The sequence below is a fragment of the Anabas testudineus genome, chromosome 15, assembly GCF_900324465.2.
Source record: "Anabas testudineus chromosome 15, fAnaTes1.2, whole genome shotgun sequence".
Taxonomy (NCBI): Eukaryota; Metazoa; Chordata; class Actinopteri; order Anabantiformes; family Anabantidae; genus Anabas; species Anabas testudineus.
This window is the reverse complement of record NC_046624.1, coordinates 5,395,011-5,409,268: the sequence shown is the minus strand read 5'-3', so window position 1 is coordinate 5,409,268 and position 14,258 is coordinate 5,395,011. Positions and strand designations below refer to the sequence as shown.

General features: G+C 40.7%; 1 protein-coding gene across 1 annotated transcript in view; it reads left to right on the top strand.

The window, feature by feature from the left end:
* cdh23 (cadherin-related 23) overlaps positions 1-14,258 on the top strand; it is a 143,504-nt gene that overhangs the window by 85,470 nt on the left and 43,776 nt on the right. The window contains exons 14-21 of the mRNA XM_026354390.2: positions 6,275-6,339; positions 6,963-7,200; positions 8,950-9,055; positions 9,225-9,352; positions 11,907-11,979; positions 12,884-13,000; positions 13,226-13,338; positions 13,604-13,711. Of these exons, the coding sequence (XP_026210175.1) occupies positions 6,275-6,339; positions 6,963-7,200; positions 8,950-9,055; positions 9,225-9,352; positions 11,907-11,979; positions 12,884-13,000; positions 13,226-13,338; positions 13,604-13,711 (948 nt within the window). The remainder of the gene's footprint in view (positions 1-6,274; positions 6,340-6,962; positions 7,201-8,949; positions 9,056-9,224; positions 9,353-11,906; positions 11,980-12,883; positions 13,001-13,225; positions 13,339-13,603; positions 13,712-14,258) is intronic.

The window sequence follows — 14,258 nt, the reverse complement described above, 5'->3', positions numbered from 1 at the left end:
GCTGCCACTGTTTAGACAGGCCTTTATGGTGTAATATTCCCAGCAGTAATTATACATCATTATTTAAGTAAAAGGGGCGAAGCCCAGCTCTGCCCTGCTAGTAGTAGCTCACACAGAGCGACTTTTAGTGTTTGCTTGCTTGTCATGGATTTTCTGACATTGTGAGACAGGGCGTGGGGCAGAGGACAAACTAGTGAAATAAACTTTCCCAAGTTTGTTCCCAGTATTTGTGTTGTGGTGAGCTGAAAAGTCGTAGGATTTGTAGAATGTTGGGTTTCTATTGTTTTATTTGTTTGGTTGGCTAATAATCTATTTATCCATTTTATTCACATAATGCTGAATATAAAAATAAAAATGAACAAATGAATTCACCAGTGTTGCAGAATTTTTAAAATGATATTGAATAGTTAAAAGATGTCCTGCATTTACAGAAATTCAGTTTCCATTGACATAAAACACAAAGGAGACAGGACAAAATCATCACATTTGAGAAGCTGGAACCAAGAAGTGGACCGTTTGCTATTGTCAGTGTGTCTATACTTGACCCTTAAGCCCCTTAAGATGTAACCATGGATTAAAGTGGCCAACCCAGAGCCACTGTTCTACTTGTTTACCGACTATCCCTGCCCTACCCTCTGCTGATTTCCTGAATCTGTTGTATTCAGTCAATCAGTAGCTGTAAATGCAGGGATGGTTGAAAAACAAGCAGGATGGTGGCTCTCAAGGACCAGGGTTAGGACCTCCTGCCATACACAATGTGATCAACGTATTTCTGTATTGTGCTCATTACTCTTTATCATTGTCTCCATCCTCCTTGCGCTTGAGGTGATCTCGTTCCGTCTTCACTGAGGACAGAGAGGGGGAAAGAGGGGGAAAACCATGGTCTGTTGAAAAAGTGAAGCTGCCAGCCTCAGAGAGCTTTGCATTAAGTCTTTACACCGGCAGCTCAAACATTATCTCCATCTCATGCCCGCAATACATCCTTTCTCTCAATCTCTCTCCCCCTCTTTTCTTTGTATTTCTGAGGTGTTTCACGTGTGGTTGGAATTACAAAAATGTTGCTGTATTTGCATGCAGGCGCATGTATACATCTATACATCTGTCTAAGCCATAACAGTACAGTATGCTGTGACACAGACTCTTGTACAAAAGTATTAGTTGTTAAAAAGTGGTAACGTTGTGTGTGTCTCTCTCTCTCTCTGTGTCGCTGTTATCTAAGTGGTCAGGAGATAATAGAAACAGGATGTTCAATCCAGTCAGCAGGCAGCAGTTGCTGTGAGCACCCCCACCTGCTTGTTAATGGTTTAGAGAAATAAAGCAGTCGTAAACATACAGTCACCATCACCATTACGCTAAAGTGTCCGCAGTAAAAACACACACAGCTCACATCATCCCCCTCAGGTGCTGTAGGTCACAGCTGGGGGACTGGCAAGAGATGTGGTCGGCTCTCGTTTGATCCAAGTAGACTGGGGATTTTGCATCTTGTCTGTGCTGAAGTGGTTTGAGTTTTGCATAATTTCACAAAACTTCAGCTGCACGTACCTGTGTCCAGTTTAAAAATTATGGAAAATGCATCAATTCACACATAAGTTTATTTACAGTGTTGAGGGAGTAGCATTCAGGATATGTGGTCATTAATTGGACACGTCTCCAAATAGCTGCATCGTAGTGTCTGACTTTCTGTGCTTTTTTTTTTTTTTTTCAAGCAACTGCTCTGCCCTGACTCTTGCTCTGTATTATTGATCAGATATACACACAGGCTTTGCACAGACCTATGGCAGTTTCTGTACATTCGAAGAGAGACCAGCATGTTTCTCAGAAGAGTGGAAAAACCAATGCTCTAAAGAAAACAAAAAGTGAGTTAAGTTCATGTTTCAGTTCACCTCTTGCTTTCAGTCGTGTCTTTAGTTTGACTGAGAGGGAAGGTTAAAAAGTATTATTTTTACTTGACTTAGTGTGCACAATAGAAGAGTTGTGAGGGGCCTTTGGTGATTCTTTATTTTTAATTTTGAAAATTGAAAATTGTTTCTCCTGTCCATGCTGGCAGTACAGTTTTTTTGCAATGTGAGTCGGATGAAAGAGACAGAATCCACCAACAATATGAAGATACTGTTAAAAAAAAAAAGTTCAGTATTTTCAGTTAAACTTAATTTCTTTATTTGTTATAGAAATCATCCTATAGACTGTATGTAAAGATTTCAGTTCCAAAGTTTTACAGTTTGCATCAATCACATCTGTCAATCACCACCTGATATAGGCCCTAAAATCTTGTTAATGAAGCAGCAACTTCTAAGATTACCACCATTGTACTTTGATGATTCAAATAAAGCACCGACAGCTAAGGCCTCATTGTAGCTCTGCCTAGTATTTATGATTGATTTTTGCATGGACTGAGGATGTGGATTTTGTTCCCCATATCATATACTGAAAAAGTATTAGGAAGGGTCTCTTCGTAGCCAGTGTGGACAAAGTATTTTATTTTAAAACACACTGTACTATGTGAATGTGAACTTGTACTTAAATGTATATCAAAACTCTTCATTGCTATTGCACATTTTTATACTGACAAACAGCAGACCGAATATGTAGTATCACGGGACCCATGTTTCTCATTCTGAATTAACATTTGACTCCTACTGTGACTGTGAATGCATTTTCTGCCACAAACGTTCGCACCGCTGATTGACAGGCACTTAATCTTGCTTATAATATACAGCTTAAATATATGCAGCATCGTGTGTCATATGACCAATGTTCTGCTCTGTGTGTCCCTCACACGCACTGAGTACCATGTGAGAACTTTTGGCACAAAGAGGAGCTGGAATACAATATTTCTCTGTATCGCACTTTTATAGCATTAGTGAAGATTGATCTATGATCTTGACATGGATACTGAAAAAGTGAGAAAGTAAGAGCTGAAGAACCAAAGCTGAGGAAGATAACCTGACAACCATGTCTCTCCCTCACAATAGTTGTCAGAAAGTGGACATCTTCATTCTGGCTGTGTGCATATGTGTGTGTGTGCATGTGACTGTATGTTTATGTCTTCTTTGTGGTTGTGTTTAGGTGTAAAACACTGAGGCGGAGGAGGTTGCCTGTGTTTGGACTCGGGGTCATCTCTATTTTGACAGCAGGCTTTGACAGCCAGTAATTGGTTTCCTTTTCCATGCCTCTCAAAGCTCCTGCAGAAAAGGCAATTTTGGGAGCCAATCAATTCAAATTCCAGCTCACTCAAGATAGAAAAGCCTGTGCAGCTTTAACCTCTCTCACTGTCCATGAGATAGCTTGCTGATAATCTGCTTCTGTACCTTCTTCAACCCAGCCCAAGCTTACACACACAGACACACAGAGCAAGCCTGTCTTTCTATCACCTATCAGGGGAAGCTCTCATTTCCGTTTTCTCTTGAAAGCAATTGAGGGTAATAATAGCAGTTTATACTGTAAGTGGTTGCAATGCATATTTTTCTCAACAATGAATGACTCTGTGCATCTTTGTCCACCTTTGTTTATGCACCCATAAACATACTATACTTTGCATGCAAAAGTACTTAATACTCACACATACATGCATTCACATATACCGTCATTTTGGCATCAGTCACCAGGTACACCCATATTAACACACACACACACACACACACACACACACACACACACACACACACACATATACACATATAAGTGTTGTTTGCCTGCTGGCTTCACCTTTCTGATGGGAAGAAACACATCATTTAACCAAACTGGTCAACTGAGAACTAATTTCTCTTTTGTAGTTACTGCCTGAGGACTCTAGGGTGTGTGGCGTTTATATTGGCAATCAGTAGCAGACTGGCTCTTGGTGCAGAAACTCCTTAACAACTTAGTTTGGCTTTTGATCAGCATGCTGACTCTGATACCTCAGTCCACTGCTTTAGTAGAAGAGATTTTCAGTGCCACAGTCTGGACCCAGTATTTAATTACAACACATACTGCCATTTTATCACCTCTGTGTATTTTAACAATAAGAGTTTGTGTCATCAACCAATAGGTGTTTTGTACCATAGTCAATGGCAACTATATACATTCCCTATACTTGTTTGATGATTCCCAAAAAGTGGTGTTTTATAAATGTGTCATGCTTTTTCTTGGCACAAACCTATTTGTCATTGCTGTACTTTAACAACTTATTGCAAATGTCAGCACATTAATTAGGCACATTGCCCAGCTTTACTTCAAAGTAATAGTAGTTCTTTCTCCAGTAAATCCTAAATTCATTTTCTCTTTGTGCGCCCCATCTCACCAACTTTTTTATTACCTTCAGCACACTGGCCAAAAAGAAATTAGGCTACTATGATGACATAGGTACATAATGTCCTGGTGTGAAGGATCCAGTCATATGGTTTTGAGATACAGCAAATCCCTGCACAAGCCAGTCTCTACTGTCCACAGAACGCCTGCATTCTGTGTCAAAAGTTAAGTCTTTGCCATGCAGTTGGCAAAGTGAAAGGGCTGTACTGTCATGGTGATTGTTTGGTGGGAGAAAAAGAGCAGGTCTGTAAATGATTTTGGGGGATGGAGGGGTGGAGATGGCTATCGTCGTTCTCTCTTTTTATTTCTCTCACGCTGTCTGTCGCTCTCTCCCTTCCTGTCTGTCTGTGGCTGTGGCGAGAGGGGCACAGCCATAGAGTCAGAGGCAGTATTAGCTCCCGAGCTAAAACTGGCTCCTGTCACTGCCTCGATAGCTGTCACACACCCCCACCACTATCACTGGAGCACTTATGGGCCTGTCACTCACCTGGGAGAGAGGGAGCGCAGTAGGGAGTGAGGCATCAAGGGAGAAGAGTCTGCTAAGGGAGATATGTAGAGGAATGGGGAGACAGTGGAGACGGAGGCGGAGCTCAGAATGCAGAGAGGAAAATGAGGGGAAGACAGAAGGGGAAAAAAGGAAAAGATAAAGGAGGAGGAGAAGAAGTGAGACATGGGTTAGAATGCAAAAAAAGTGAAGGAAGCAGTTGAATGACACCAAAGGATGAGGTCACTGAGACACGACAGATGAAAAAATAAGAACCCAGCTAGTCCTAACACCTCGCAAGTATTTAGCGTTCCATTCTGCTCGTTTGGCATGAAGTGCTCTGGTGCTCTTGACAGCAAAACAAGGACCATTTAGACACTAAAAAGAAACATCAATTCACCATCAGGACTATATAGTAGAAACATGGTACAGACTTGAGCTAAATAGCATGGTATCATTTTTAGAACAGGGAGAAAAACTGTGATAACTGCAGCCGTTGTTCCATTTGTGGGAGTACACACACACACACACACACACACACACACACACACACACACACACACACACACACACACCCACACACCCATACACCCATCAATACTTTTGAAGTAAAAGGCATATATATTCCTGAGCACACTCAAATGTGCACACATACATCTACAGCCAAAGAAGAAGAGGTTCACCATTACATTCATGACACATTTTGCCCATTTACATGTATACATCCTCAAAGATACTACAAAGGCAAAGACTCATTTTTTCCAGAATGCAAACCATGTTGAAGTGTAAGTCACAGCCACATGCAAAAAAGTATGGGCCTTACACCCGATATAAACATGCACCTGAACTCAAAGGCCCACATGAGAGGGTCGGTATCAGGACATCACTAAATCACAGTGACCAGCATCGTGGTTGACAAAGCAGGCTTCACACACGTTCAAGTTTGGCCATTCAACTGACTGTAGAGCCACTGATGTGAAACTCCATTACAGCAGCCTCACCAGCCGTGATCCATCAGCACCAACACACCCATTGTGTAAACCAGAAACCAGTGCTTGTGTGCACAAGGACTGTGTTTATAGAGACAGATGTGTTAATGTGGCGTTTCATTAAGATTCCTGAAAGGATTGCGTTTTAAGTTGTATGTCTTTGAAACCCTCTGCAAAACATGTGACACCAGCTGTTGCTACTTTTACGACAGTGATGGGTCATGTGGGTGAGGAAAATGTATCAGTTCTCCCATCAGACTTAATCCAATCAACACCTCTGGAGAGTGAAGCGTGGCTTGCATGTTTTATCATGAAGTCAAACAGCCATAAACAGCTGTTTGAGTGAGAAATTCAGAGAAACTCAGTCAGGACAGATGACGTTTTTTATAGATATCTGGTTGCTAACGGTGTTCACCTGACACAAGTATGCACAGACACACACGATTGTATGCTTTACAAGGAACTAATGATCATTTCAAAAAGATTTTATTTTTGTTTGTGTTCATCTGTCCAGGCCACAGACAAAGACGCAGGCATATTTGGGCTTGTGCGTTACTACTTCAGTGATGAGCCAGATCAGTAAGATACAGCTACACACACACACACACACACACACACACACACACACACACACACACACACACACACACAAAATCCTCACAAACACTCATTCACATTAATTTTTCATTTATTTGGCCACTTGTAGACAATTTAACGGCAGTGTTTCTGCCACAATGCCTTGCCAGAGACAGCTGAGTTCCAACGATGTCTGGCACTTTTCGTTACGTCTCTCTTTAGGCCACACATATACAGGATCACACACAGAGAAAAACAGACATTCGCAGTACTTCATTCATTCATTATCTTCTGTGTATCAAAAGAACATTATTAGTGTGATATCCTACTGTTTAATAGTTTCTGTGTTAACTACCTCTCCTCTTTTTGTTTATTTTATGATTTGTTGAATTGGTTTGGCAAGTTATTTCCTACAAATGCAATGTGCCAACATGAAAAAATAAGTAAAGATTAAGACATTACCTTATTATAACATGAAATCACATAATGTTTTAAAAGTGCTAAAATAACTTGTGTTGGTGAGCACTGATAAGTTCAATCAACACATCTGGAGCATGAATAATCTTTCCCAAACATTTTGGAGATATTGTACCATGCCTGTGGTTTCACTTGTTTTTCCTCTTTAGGTTTTCATTGGATGAGGAGACGGGCTGGGTCATTCTACGGGCCAGTCTGGACTATGAGTTGATGCAGCGCTTCACGCTGACCGTGCTGGCAAGGGACGGTGGCGGAGAGGAGACAACCGGGAGGATCCGTGTGAATGTATTGGACGTCAATGATAATGCACCTCTTTTCCAGAAAGAGGCGTATGTGGGCTCTCTGAGAGAGAATGACCAGTCTGTCCAGTCGGTGGCACGAGTCAGGGTAAGATGTGCTTAAAACTTGAATGTGTGGAGTTTTAAAACAGTAATATGAGGCAGAGGGTGCACGCCTGTTACAAAACAATATCATAAAACTGTCCTGTTTATAGCTGCTGTAAAATACCCTATAAACCTGTTACATCACTAATTTCAAATACTAATGTTTCTAAACCAAGTGCCTGTTGTTTAGCTGCAAGAATTGGATTACATTTCTAGATATATAAATATCTATAAATATATTTACCATTGATTTCAAATTACATTATTCCTCAGACACATTACATACATTCACATAAGAGCTACTTCTGCAGCAGAGAATTACATGTTATCAGACCGCTATTCATCAGACTCACAAGTCTTTGGTTTCGCTGCCATCCTCCTCCTCTTTTGCCTTGTTTCCTCTGTTTTACTATAATCCAGTAGTTATGTGTTTGTGTGCACTGTATCCAAGAAGAACAGGTCGGCCTGGAGTGCTGGCCATCAGTCACTGCCACACAAAAGGCAGAGGCAAACAGGCACAATAGTAACTAATGGCTCAGCGTTTCCTCTGATTGCGCCCTGGAGAGACTATTATGTCCCTTGTGGAAGTGTGGAAGTGGGTACAGCTGTGGCTTACCCTGCCACATGCACCAGAGCAGCTTGAGTTTACTCGGTGAGAGCTGATGACTGAATTGAACGCTTGGCTCACTGTGTTTGATTAGTCTGAGCAAACCTTAAACGCTGCTGATATTAATACGTTGCCCGAGAGGAACAGGGAAGCCAGCCTCACAAGTCTGTGTGTCAGCTATTTGCCCTGGAACTTACTGCACACATACATAAACACACACTACTCTAAAAAACAGGCAGAGAAGAAGGAAGGAGGAAAAACACAGAAATAGACACGAAGCAAAGAAAGGCTTTCTGCTGTTTGCTCTTTCTTTTTCTAAACAATGCCTGCGTAGATTGTGCCTCTCACTTGTGCCTGTCTTCTCCAACAGCTAAACCTTTTTTCCCCATTTTCTCTACACTTTTTATTTTTCATTTCCTTTGCCACTTATCTATTTGATTTTCTAGCCCTGTCTCTTTTTACCTTTGAGTGGTAAACGACCATCTAATATGGAACTATTTGTTGAAATTTGATCCAGAGAGACAGTCTGGAAGAGAACACCAGCTTAAAAAGTTGTGGGGGAAGAAAGGTAGTGCTTACTCGACATTTTGGCATTAAATGAAAGAGTAGAGATACGCGTGTTATAGTGAGATACAAGTGAGTGTTTTTGACAACCTGTCCAGCCGCTAATGATGCCAGTGAGGCCCATTAGACTCTCCTCACAGCCGGAGGACTCATGTTTAAGTTTCTGCCAGCTCAAGAATAATGAGGGGGTGTCATCATTGTTGTTGATGTTGTTGTGGATTAGCCCTGCAAAGTATGGTTTCATCTGTCCTCTGCTGGCTTGGCTTGTCTTGGCTCGGTTGGTGTTCATCCAGTATTGACGCCTGTACCACTAATAGACAAAATCAGCTTTAATCTGTCCAATAAAATGCTGTCACTGACTGACAGCTAACTGGCTGCACACATATGCACAGACTGATACGCACCCATGCTGTGCAGAAATATACATATACGTAGCACTGTCTACTTGAGCATCTGTCCTGTTACCCTGTCTGTCGTCTTGTCTCTCTCCCTAAAAACTTATTCTCTCTGTGGACTTTTGACTGTCACTGGCACATGTTAAAGCCACTCTCATCCTCTACTCTCACTGTATCCCACCCACAGGCTACAGATGAGGATTCTCCTCCCAACAACATTCTGACATACTCCATCATCTCAGCCTCTGCCTTCCCCGATTACTTCAGGATCATCATGGTGGAGGGCTACGCAGGTAAGCTCATGTTCATGCTCATGTCAAGAGTGTACCAGTTACAATACAGGCAGGGATGTCGTGGATGTTCTGACACATTTTGAGTTGTAGTGTGGTTATTGTTTTCTATTTGAAACACCCTTACTGTAGTTCTTCACAAAAGCCCACCTAACCTGCTTTTTTCTACCAGTAATCAGTGTGATCAACCCTCTGGACTATGAGAAAGTTCCCAAAGGGACAATCTACTTGACAGTAATGGCCAAAGATAGGGGAAACCCATCCCTCAACAGCACTGTCCCAGTCACAGTGGAGGTGATTGTAAGTATCTCTGCAACACAAACATACCCCTTAACGCATGTGCATGCTCACATCTCAATATTAAACTGAGCCAACTTCTTTTTCCCATTCATCTAATGTCTTTATTAATACCTTTAAGGGTAAAGTATGTTCACAATTCCATAGAAGATTAATGTTTTGATTGCCACAGTTCCTTTGGTCTTGCCCTCTTTGTGGCAATGAATCTTTTTCTTCCAGAAAGTTGTTTTGATAGTTTTTAAAGATATTTTATATATTGTATACTGAGGCTCTATTGATACAGGATTATATGATTTTTAAGCTTAAAAAGTGCAAATGCATGTTATAGTGCTACTTTGAACAACAACCTCTCTGGCGTTGAGATAGAAAACGCATGTTTGAGCTCCTGTGCCTGAGACTTGAGAGAGAAACGTATGGAGCTGTAATATCATGTGTACTGAATAATAGCTAAACTGTCTTATATCTATCTAAATGTTGAGCCAGCGTGTGACAGGTGTCAGCCGGCTCATGGAAGATTTTTGTCTTCTTTTATATGTCTTTGCTTATATATTAGGTCTCAGCATTCCCACACTGTCTGAATTACTCTTTGTACCTTTTGATCCATGTCTGATTACAGCTTTGTTTGCAGTTTTGTCACAAACTTAACAGCTATCTGAGCTTCTAGTCCAGTTGCTTCTGTCAGTCTTATCACTAAATGTCTTATTTTAAGGCATTGGAAGAAGTAACTGCTCTATCCTACACACAGATTTTGGGAGCTGATTCTACTAGATATTTATGTTTCTGTTGCATGTTTCTCTGCAGTTTTTCATTTACAAATGTTAGGTGCCATTTTTCACGTTATCCACATTCAGCAAATGTCCGTATCAGGTTTTCTGCCTTTTCTAACCCCTTTCATTAACATCTGATTTACAGCTTTGTGAGGGAGGTTTTCTGTAGTCTCTGTAGCTTTCTATACTCTGATGTAAATGTTATCCTTTTGTCAGATGACTTATTTATAGGCAATTACATGTAAGCCTGTTCAACAGGACTGACTTGACTTTTTGTTTTTTTAAAGCCAGGCTGGTTAGACAAAATTCTAGTTACAACTTGTGGTTATATTTGCAGTTATTGTGTTACAGTATATGCTAATTGATATGTTTCTGTCCATAAATTTGTTTTTTTGTTCATACATCACTATTATTTATTACATATTAGTTGTATTATTCAGAAATGATTTACTGTATATTTAGCAGAAGTGCACTAAAGGCCATTAGATTCTGCAATAGTGAGACTTTTACTCTGTAATTTTAAGAATGTCGCTCATCTAAACCATTTATTATGTAAATGTGGTGTGATGTTCTGTTAACTGATAACTGTTACCTTTTTAAATCTTTTTGTCTGTTTCTGTTTTCTGTTAACTTTTAAATGGTGAACACAAGTGTTGATTTCTGTTAAGATTTTGTAAATAGCAGTAAAAATGTAATGAGCAAGCACAACTCATAAACTGTATCCCTGCTGGCTCTTAAGCTCATTTCCCCTGATAGACATCCATTATACATATAGCTTTTTAGTCATAAAAGAAGAAATGACAAAATGAATGAATCCAGATGGAATTTCCTTTGATATGCAAGGACAGTAAGCAAATCTATACACTGTCGACATGAGGGAAAAATATTTTGTAGAACAATGATGAAGTCTGTGCTGGAATGTAAAAGCTGAGTGTGAGACATGTACAATTCTGTATTCCCTCTTTATGTCTCTCTTTCTCTCTCTCTCTGTCCTCCATAGTGTTGTGACTCACACCACAGGGGTTTATCAGTAACTGGCAGCATCACACACACACACAATGCTGTGTGCCAGTGTTAGGCAGAGCCCAGATAGATAATGGTGCCAGAGCGTGTTGTTTAAGTGTTAACATTTCTCAGCAGCTCACACAGTGGGGAGGCTCTCTGCGAATAGCCACACAACTGGATGTGTTGCTGTGAAATGGAGTCTAATTCAATGAGTGTGAGCTTGTGAAACATATAAATGCTGTGGGAAAGTCTGTGTGACAGTGGATGCTGTTCCATGTAGTAGTCATTATTTCTTGTCAAATTATAGGTTTTGATTACTCTTCGTTTTAGGGTAATGCCATTAATAATGATGTTTGGCATGATTTCCTCGCCTTTCACTGCAAATGCGTCTTCCCTTTAATATCTATCCTCAGCTTTTACATTATTCCACTAGTAGCCTCAAGTTACATTCCACAAGCCTAGTTTTTCTTCATTTCTGCAGTTCTAAAGCACTGAAACAATTAACTACAATGCATTCTTCATGGTTGGATATTTATACTTAGTCTGTATAAAATAATATTTGATTAGGTCAGAGAAACAGAAGTCAGCAACACTAAAACCTGGAGGCTATAAAACAAAGTTATCCTCATCTAGAGATTCCACTACTGTTGTTTTACTATTATAAACGCTGTGTGCTCCTCAGTGTCTTGATATCTAAAGATGTTAATCTCTAATCTATGTTAATCTTACGTAGCATTTGCATTTTTACATTGTTTAGCTATTAGTGATGTTTATGCCTCTTCCAGGATGAAAATGACAACCCGCCTGAGTTCAGCACACCGTCCTACGTCATTAAAATACCAGAGAACATTATTGCGGGTGAGTGCGTTTATTCATTTGGGGTTACAGTTTGTGTTTTCTGGTCTGCACAGCTCAAAGCACATTTAACAACTTAAACACCTTGTGTAGCTATTGCTGTACAGTCACCTTCTATGTGACTTGCCTCACTATTAGTGCATTCAACAAATACTTCCACTTTCTTGGGGATGTATTTTTTAGGTCTTATTTTGTTTGCTTCCTCTGGCCTCTGCTGTCTTATTTGTTTTGATTTTGCATAATGTCTTTACTGCTTTAACTGTCAGAATGCAGGATATTGACTTTTCAAGGCAAAACCAGTGGCTGTTATATTCATTCTCATGCATGCATGCAGACTCTTTTATCCCACACAATAGATTAGTTTCTAGTCGCTAAAGGGAAATGAGATATTTGACCGCCCCTTCTCTGAGTTTCAGCAGATTCTGGACACTTTTTGTATTTCTGACCTGATTTGAAGAAGAGCCTAGCTGAGCGGCTTGGGCTGAGGAATTTTAGGGAACTATGGCTAAAGTGCTTGGCCCTGAGCTGGAGGCCTAAGGGTTGGGCTGCAAGGCTGAGCTCAAGGCTAGCCCTGCGGCGGTGGCTGGCCTCTCATTCCCCAGTCTGCCTGGGTATTGATCAGGCCTGTGCCAAGTGTGGGCTGTGCCAAACAAGCTGATAATCCACTAATCCATAAACCCACTCACTGCCATGCCATCAGTTGAGCTGTGCATGGGGGCGTTGAAGAAATTAGCTCTGTGTATGCCATTTCAGTCTGTCGCTACTCATCTCTCTCTGTCTTACCTCTTTACTAGACTTTACATATTTTCTCCATGACTCGGTCTCTCCCTTCAGTTTTTTCTTCTTTCCCCCACTCTGAGTTGTAACTTTTTTCTGTCTCACTCCCTTCATCCCTCCCTCTCCTCAGGGGCGACTGTACTGCTTGTGAATGCTACTGATTTGGACGCCTCCCGGGAATTTGGCCAGGCCTCACTCATCTACTCCCTGGAGGGCTCCTCTCAGTTCCGTCTCAACTCACGCTCAGGTATGCCTGTATGTGTGCGCGCTTGTTCAAACGTGTATTTTCTGAGAGTATTCCTGTGACTAAGACATTGGTTTAGATCTGACTAAAATTTTTATTTACACTTTATTTGAAATTAACATGTTTTGATCACTTCAGTTGATGGTTGCCCTGAAAATAACTATTAGGCATCTCTGCCTATTTAAATCTATGCCTACAATAGCTTTCTGTTATATTTGTGTATTTCAGGAGAGATCACCACCACGGCCCTGCTGGACAGAGAGCAGAAGTCAGAGTACATCCTGATAGTCAGAGCTGTGGATGGAGGGGTGGGCCCACAGCAGAAAACTGGCATCGCCACGGTAAAAACTTTGTGGCCACCTTTGCTCTGACTGTAGTTGGACTTTATAAAATGTACTACTCTGTTGCCTATAGTTTAATCCAAAACCAAGTTCAATGTTTTGGCTAAATATTCTCTTGTTTGTTTATCTTTTACTATGACTTTTGGCTTGAAAAACCATAATTTGATCAAATTAAAAATAAATCATAAATCATAATTTGAGGTATTTTATATAAATTATATCAGTAATTTGCCTGAGTAAATTTTCTTACTCTCACTTTCTGTAGGTGAACATTACGATCCTGGACATCAATGACAATGCCCCCGTGTGGAGGGATGAGCCGTACTATGCCAACGTAGTGGAGATGAGCCCAATAAACACTGACGTCATCTCTGTGAGTGCACCTACCCCAAATTTGGTGAATTTTACCTGGTTGATTAGGTGATTAGACATTTTCTAACACTCAAAGATGCAGTGTGTAAGATTCGGAGGGATAAATTGTCAGTGTCATCACCTGAAAATACCCATTGCATTTTTTAAGCTAAGAATGTGCCCTTTATACCTACATAGCCAGCGGGTCTACAGTCTTACATACCTAAATAGACCAGCTAAATCCAGTTTCCATCCATAAAATTCTATCTAAAGTAGCCTCAGCATTTGACATATTACTAATTGATGTAATTGTAGAAGGTGAGGTGACACCTCATGGACACTGTAGGCTCCCTGTCACTCCAAGGTGAGGCCTGCTCAGAAGGTTTCCTTTTCTCAATCTCACCTCAGATAATCTCCACTGTAAAAAAGGTAACATCTGCATTCATACTCCTCAACTATGGATGGACTAATTGCCGTCACTGTTTAGGTCATCACAAAGTAAACACTCTAATACTACCCAAACTCTTTGTCCTGCTGGTGTCTTTGGCAATGTGTTGTTGTTAATTAAG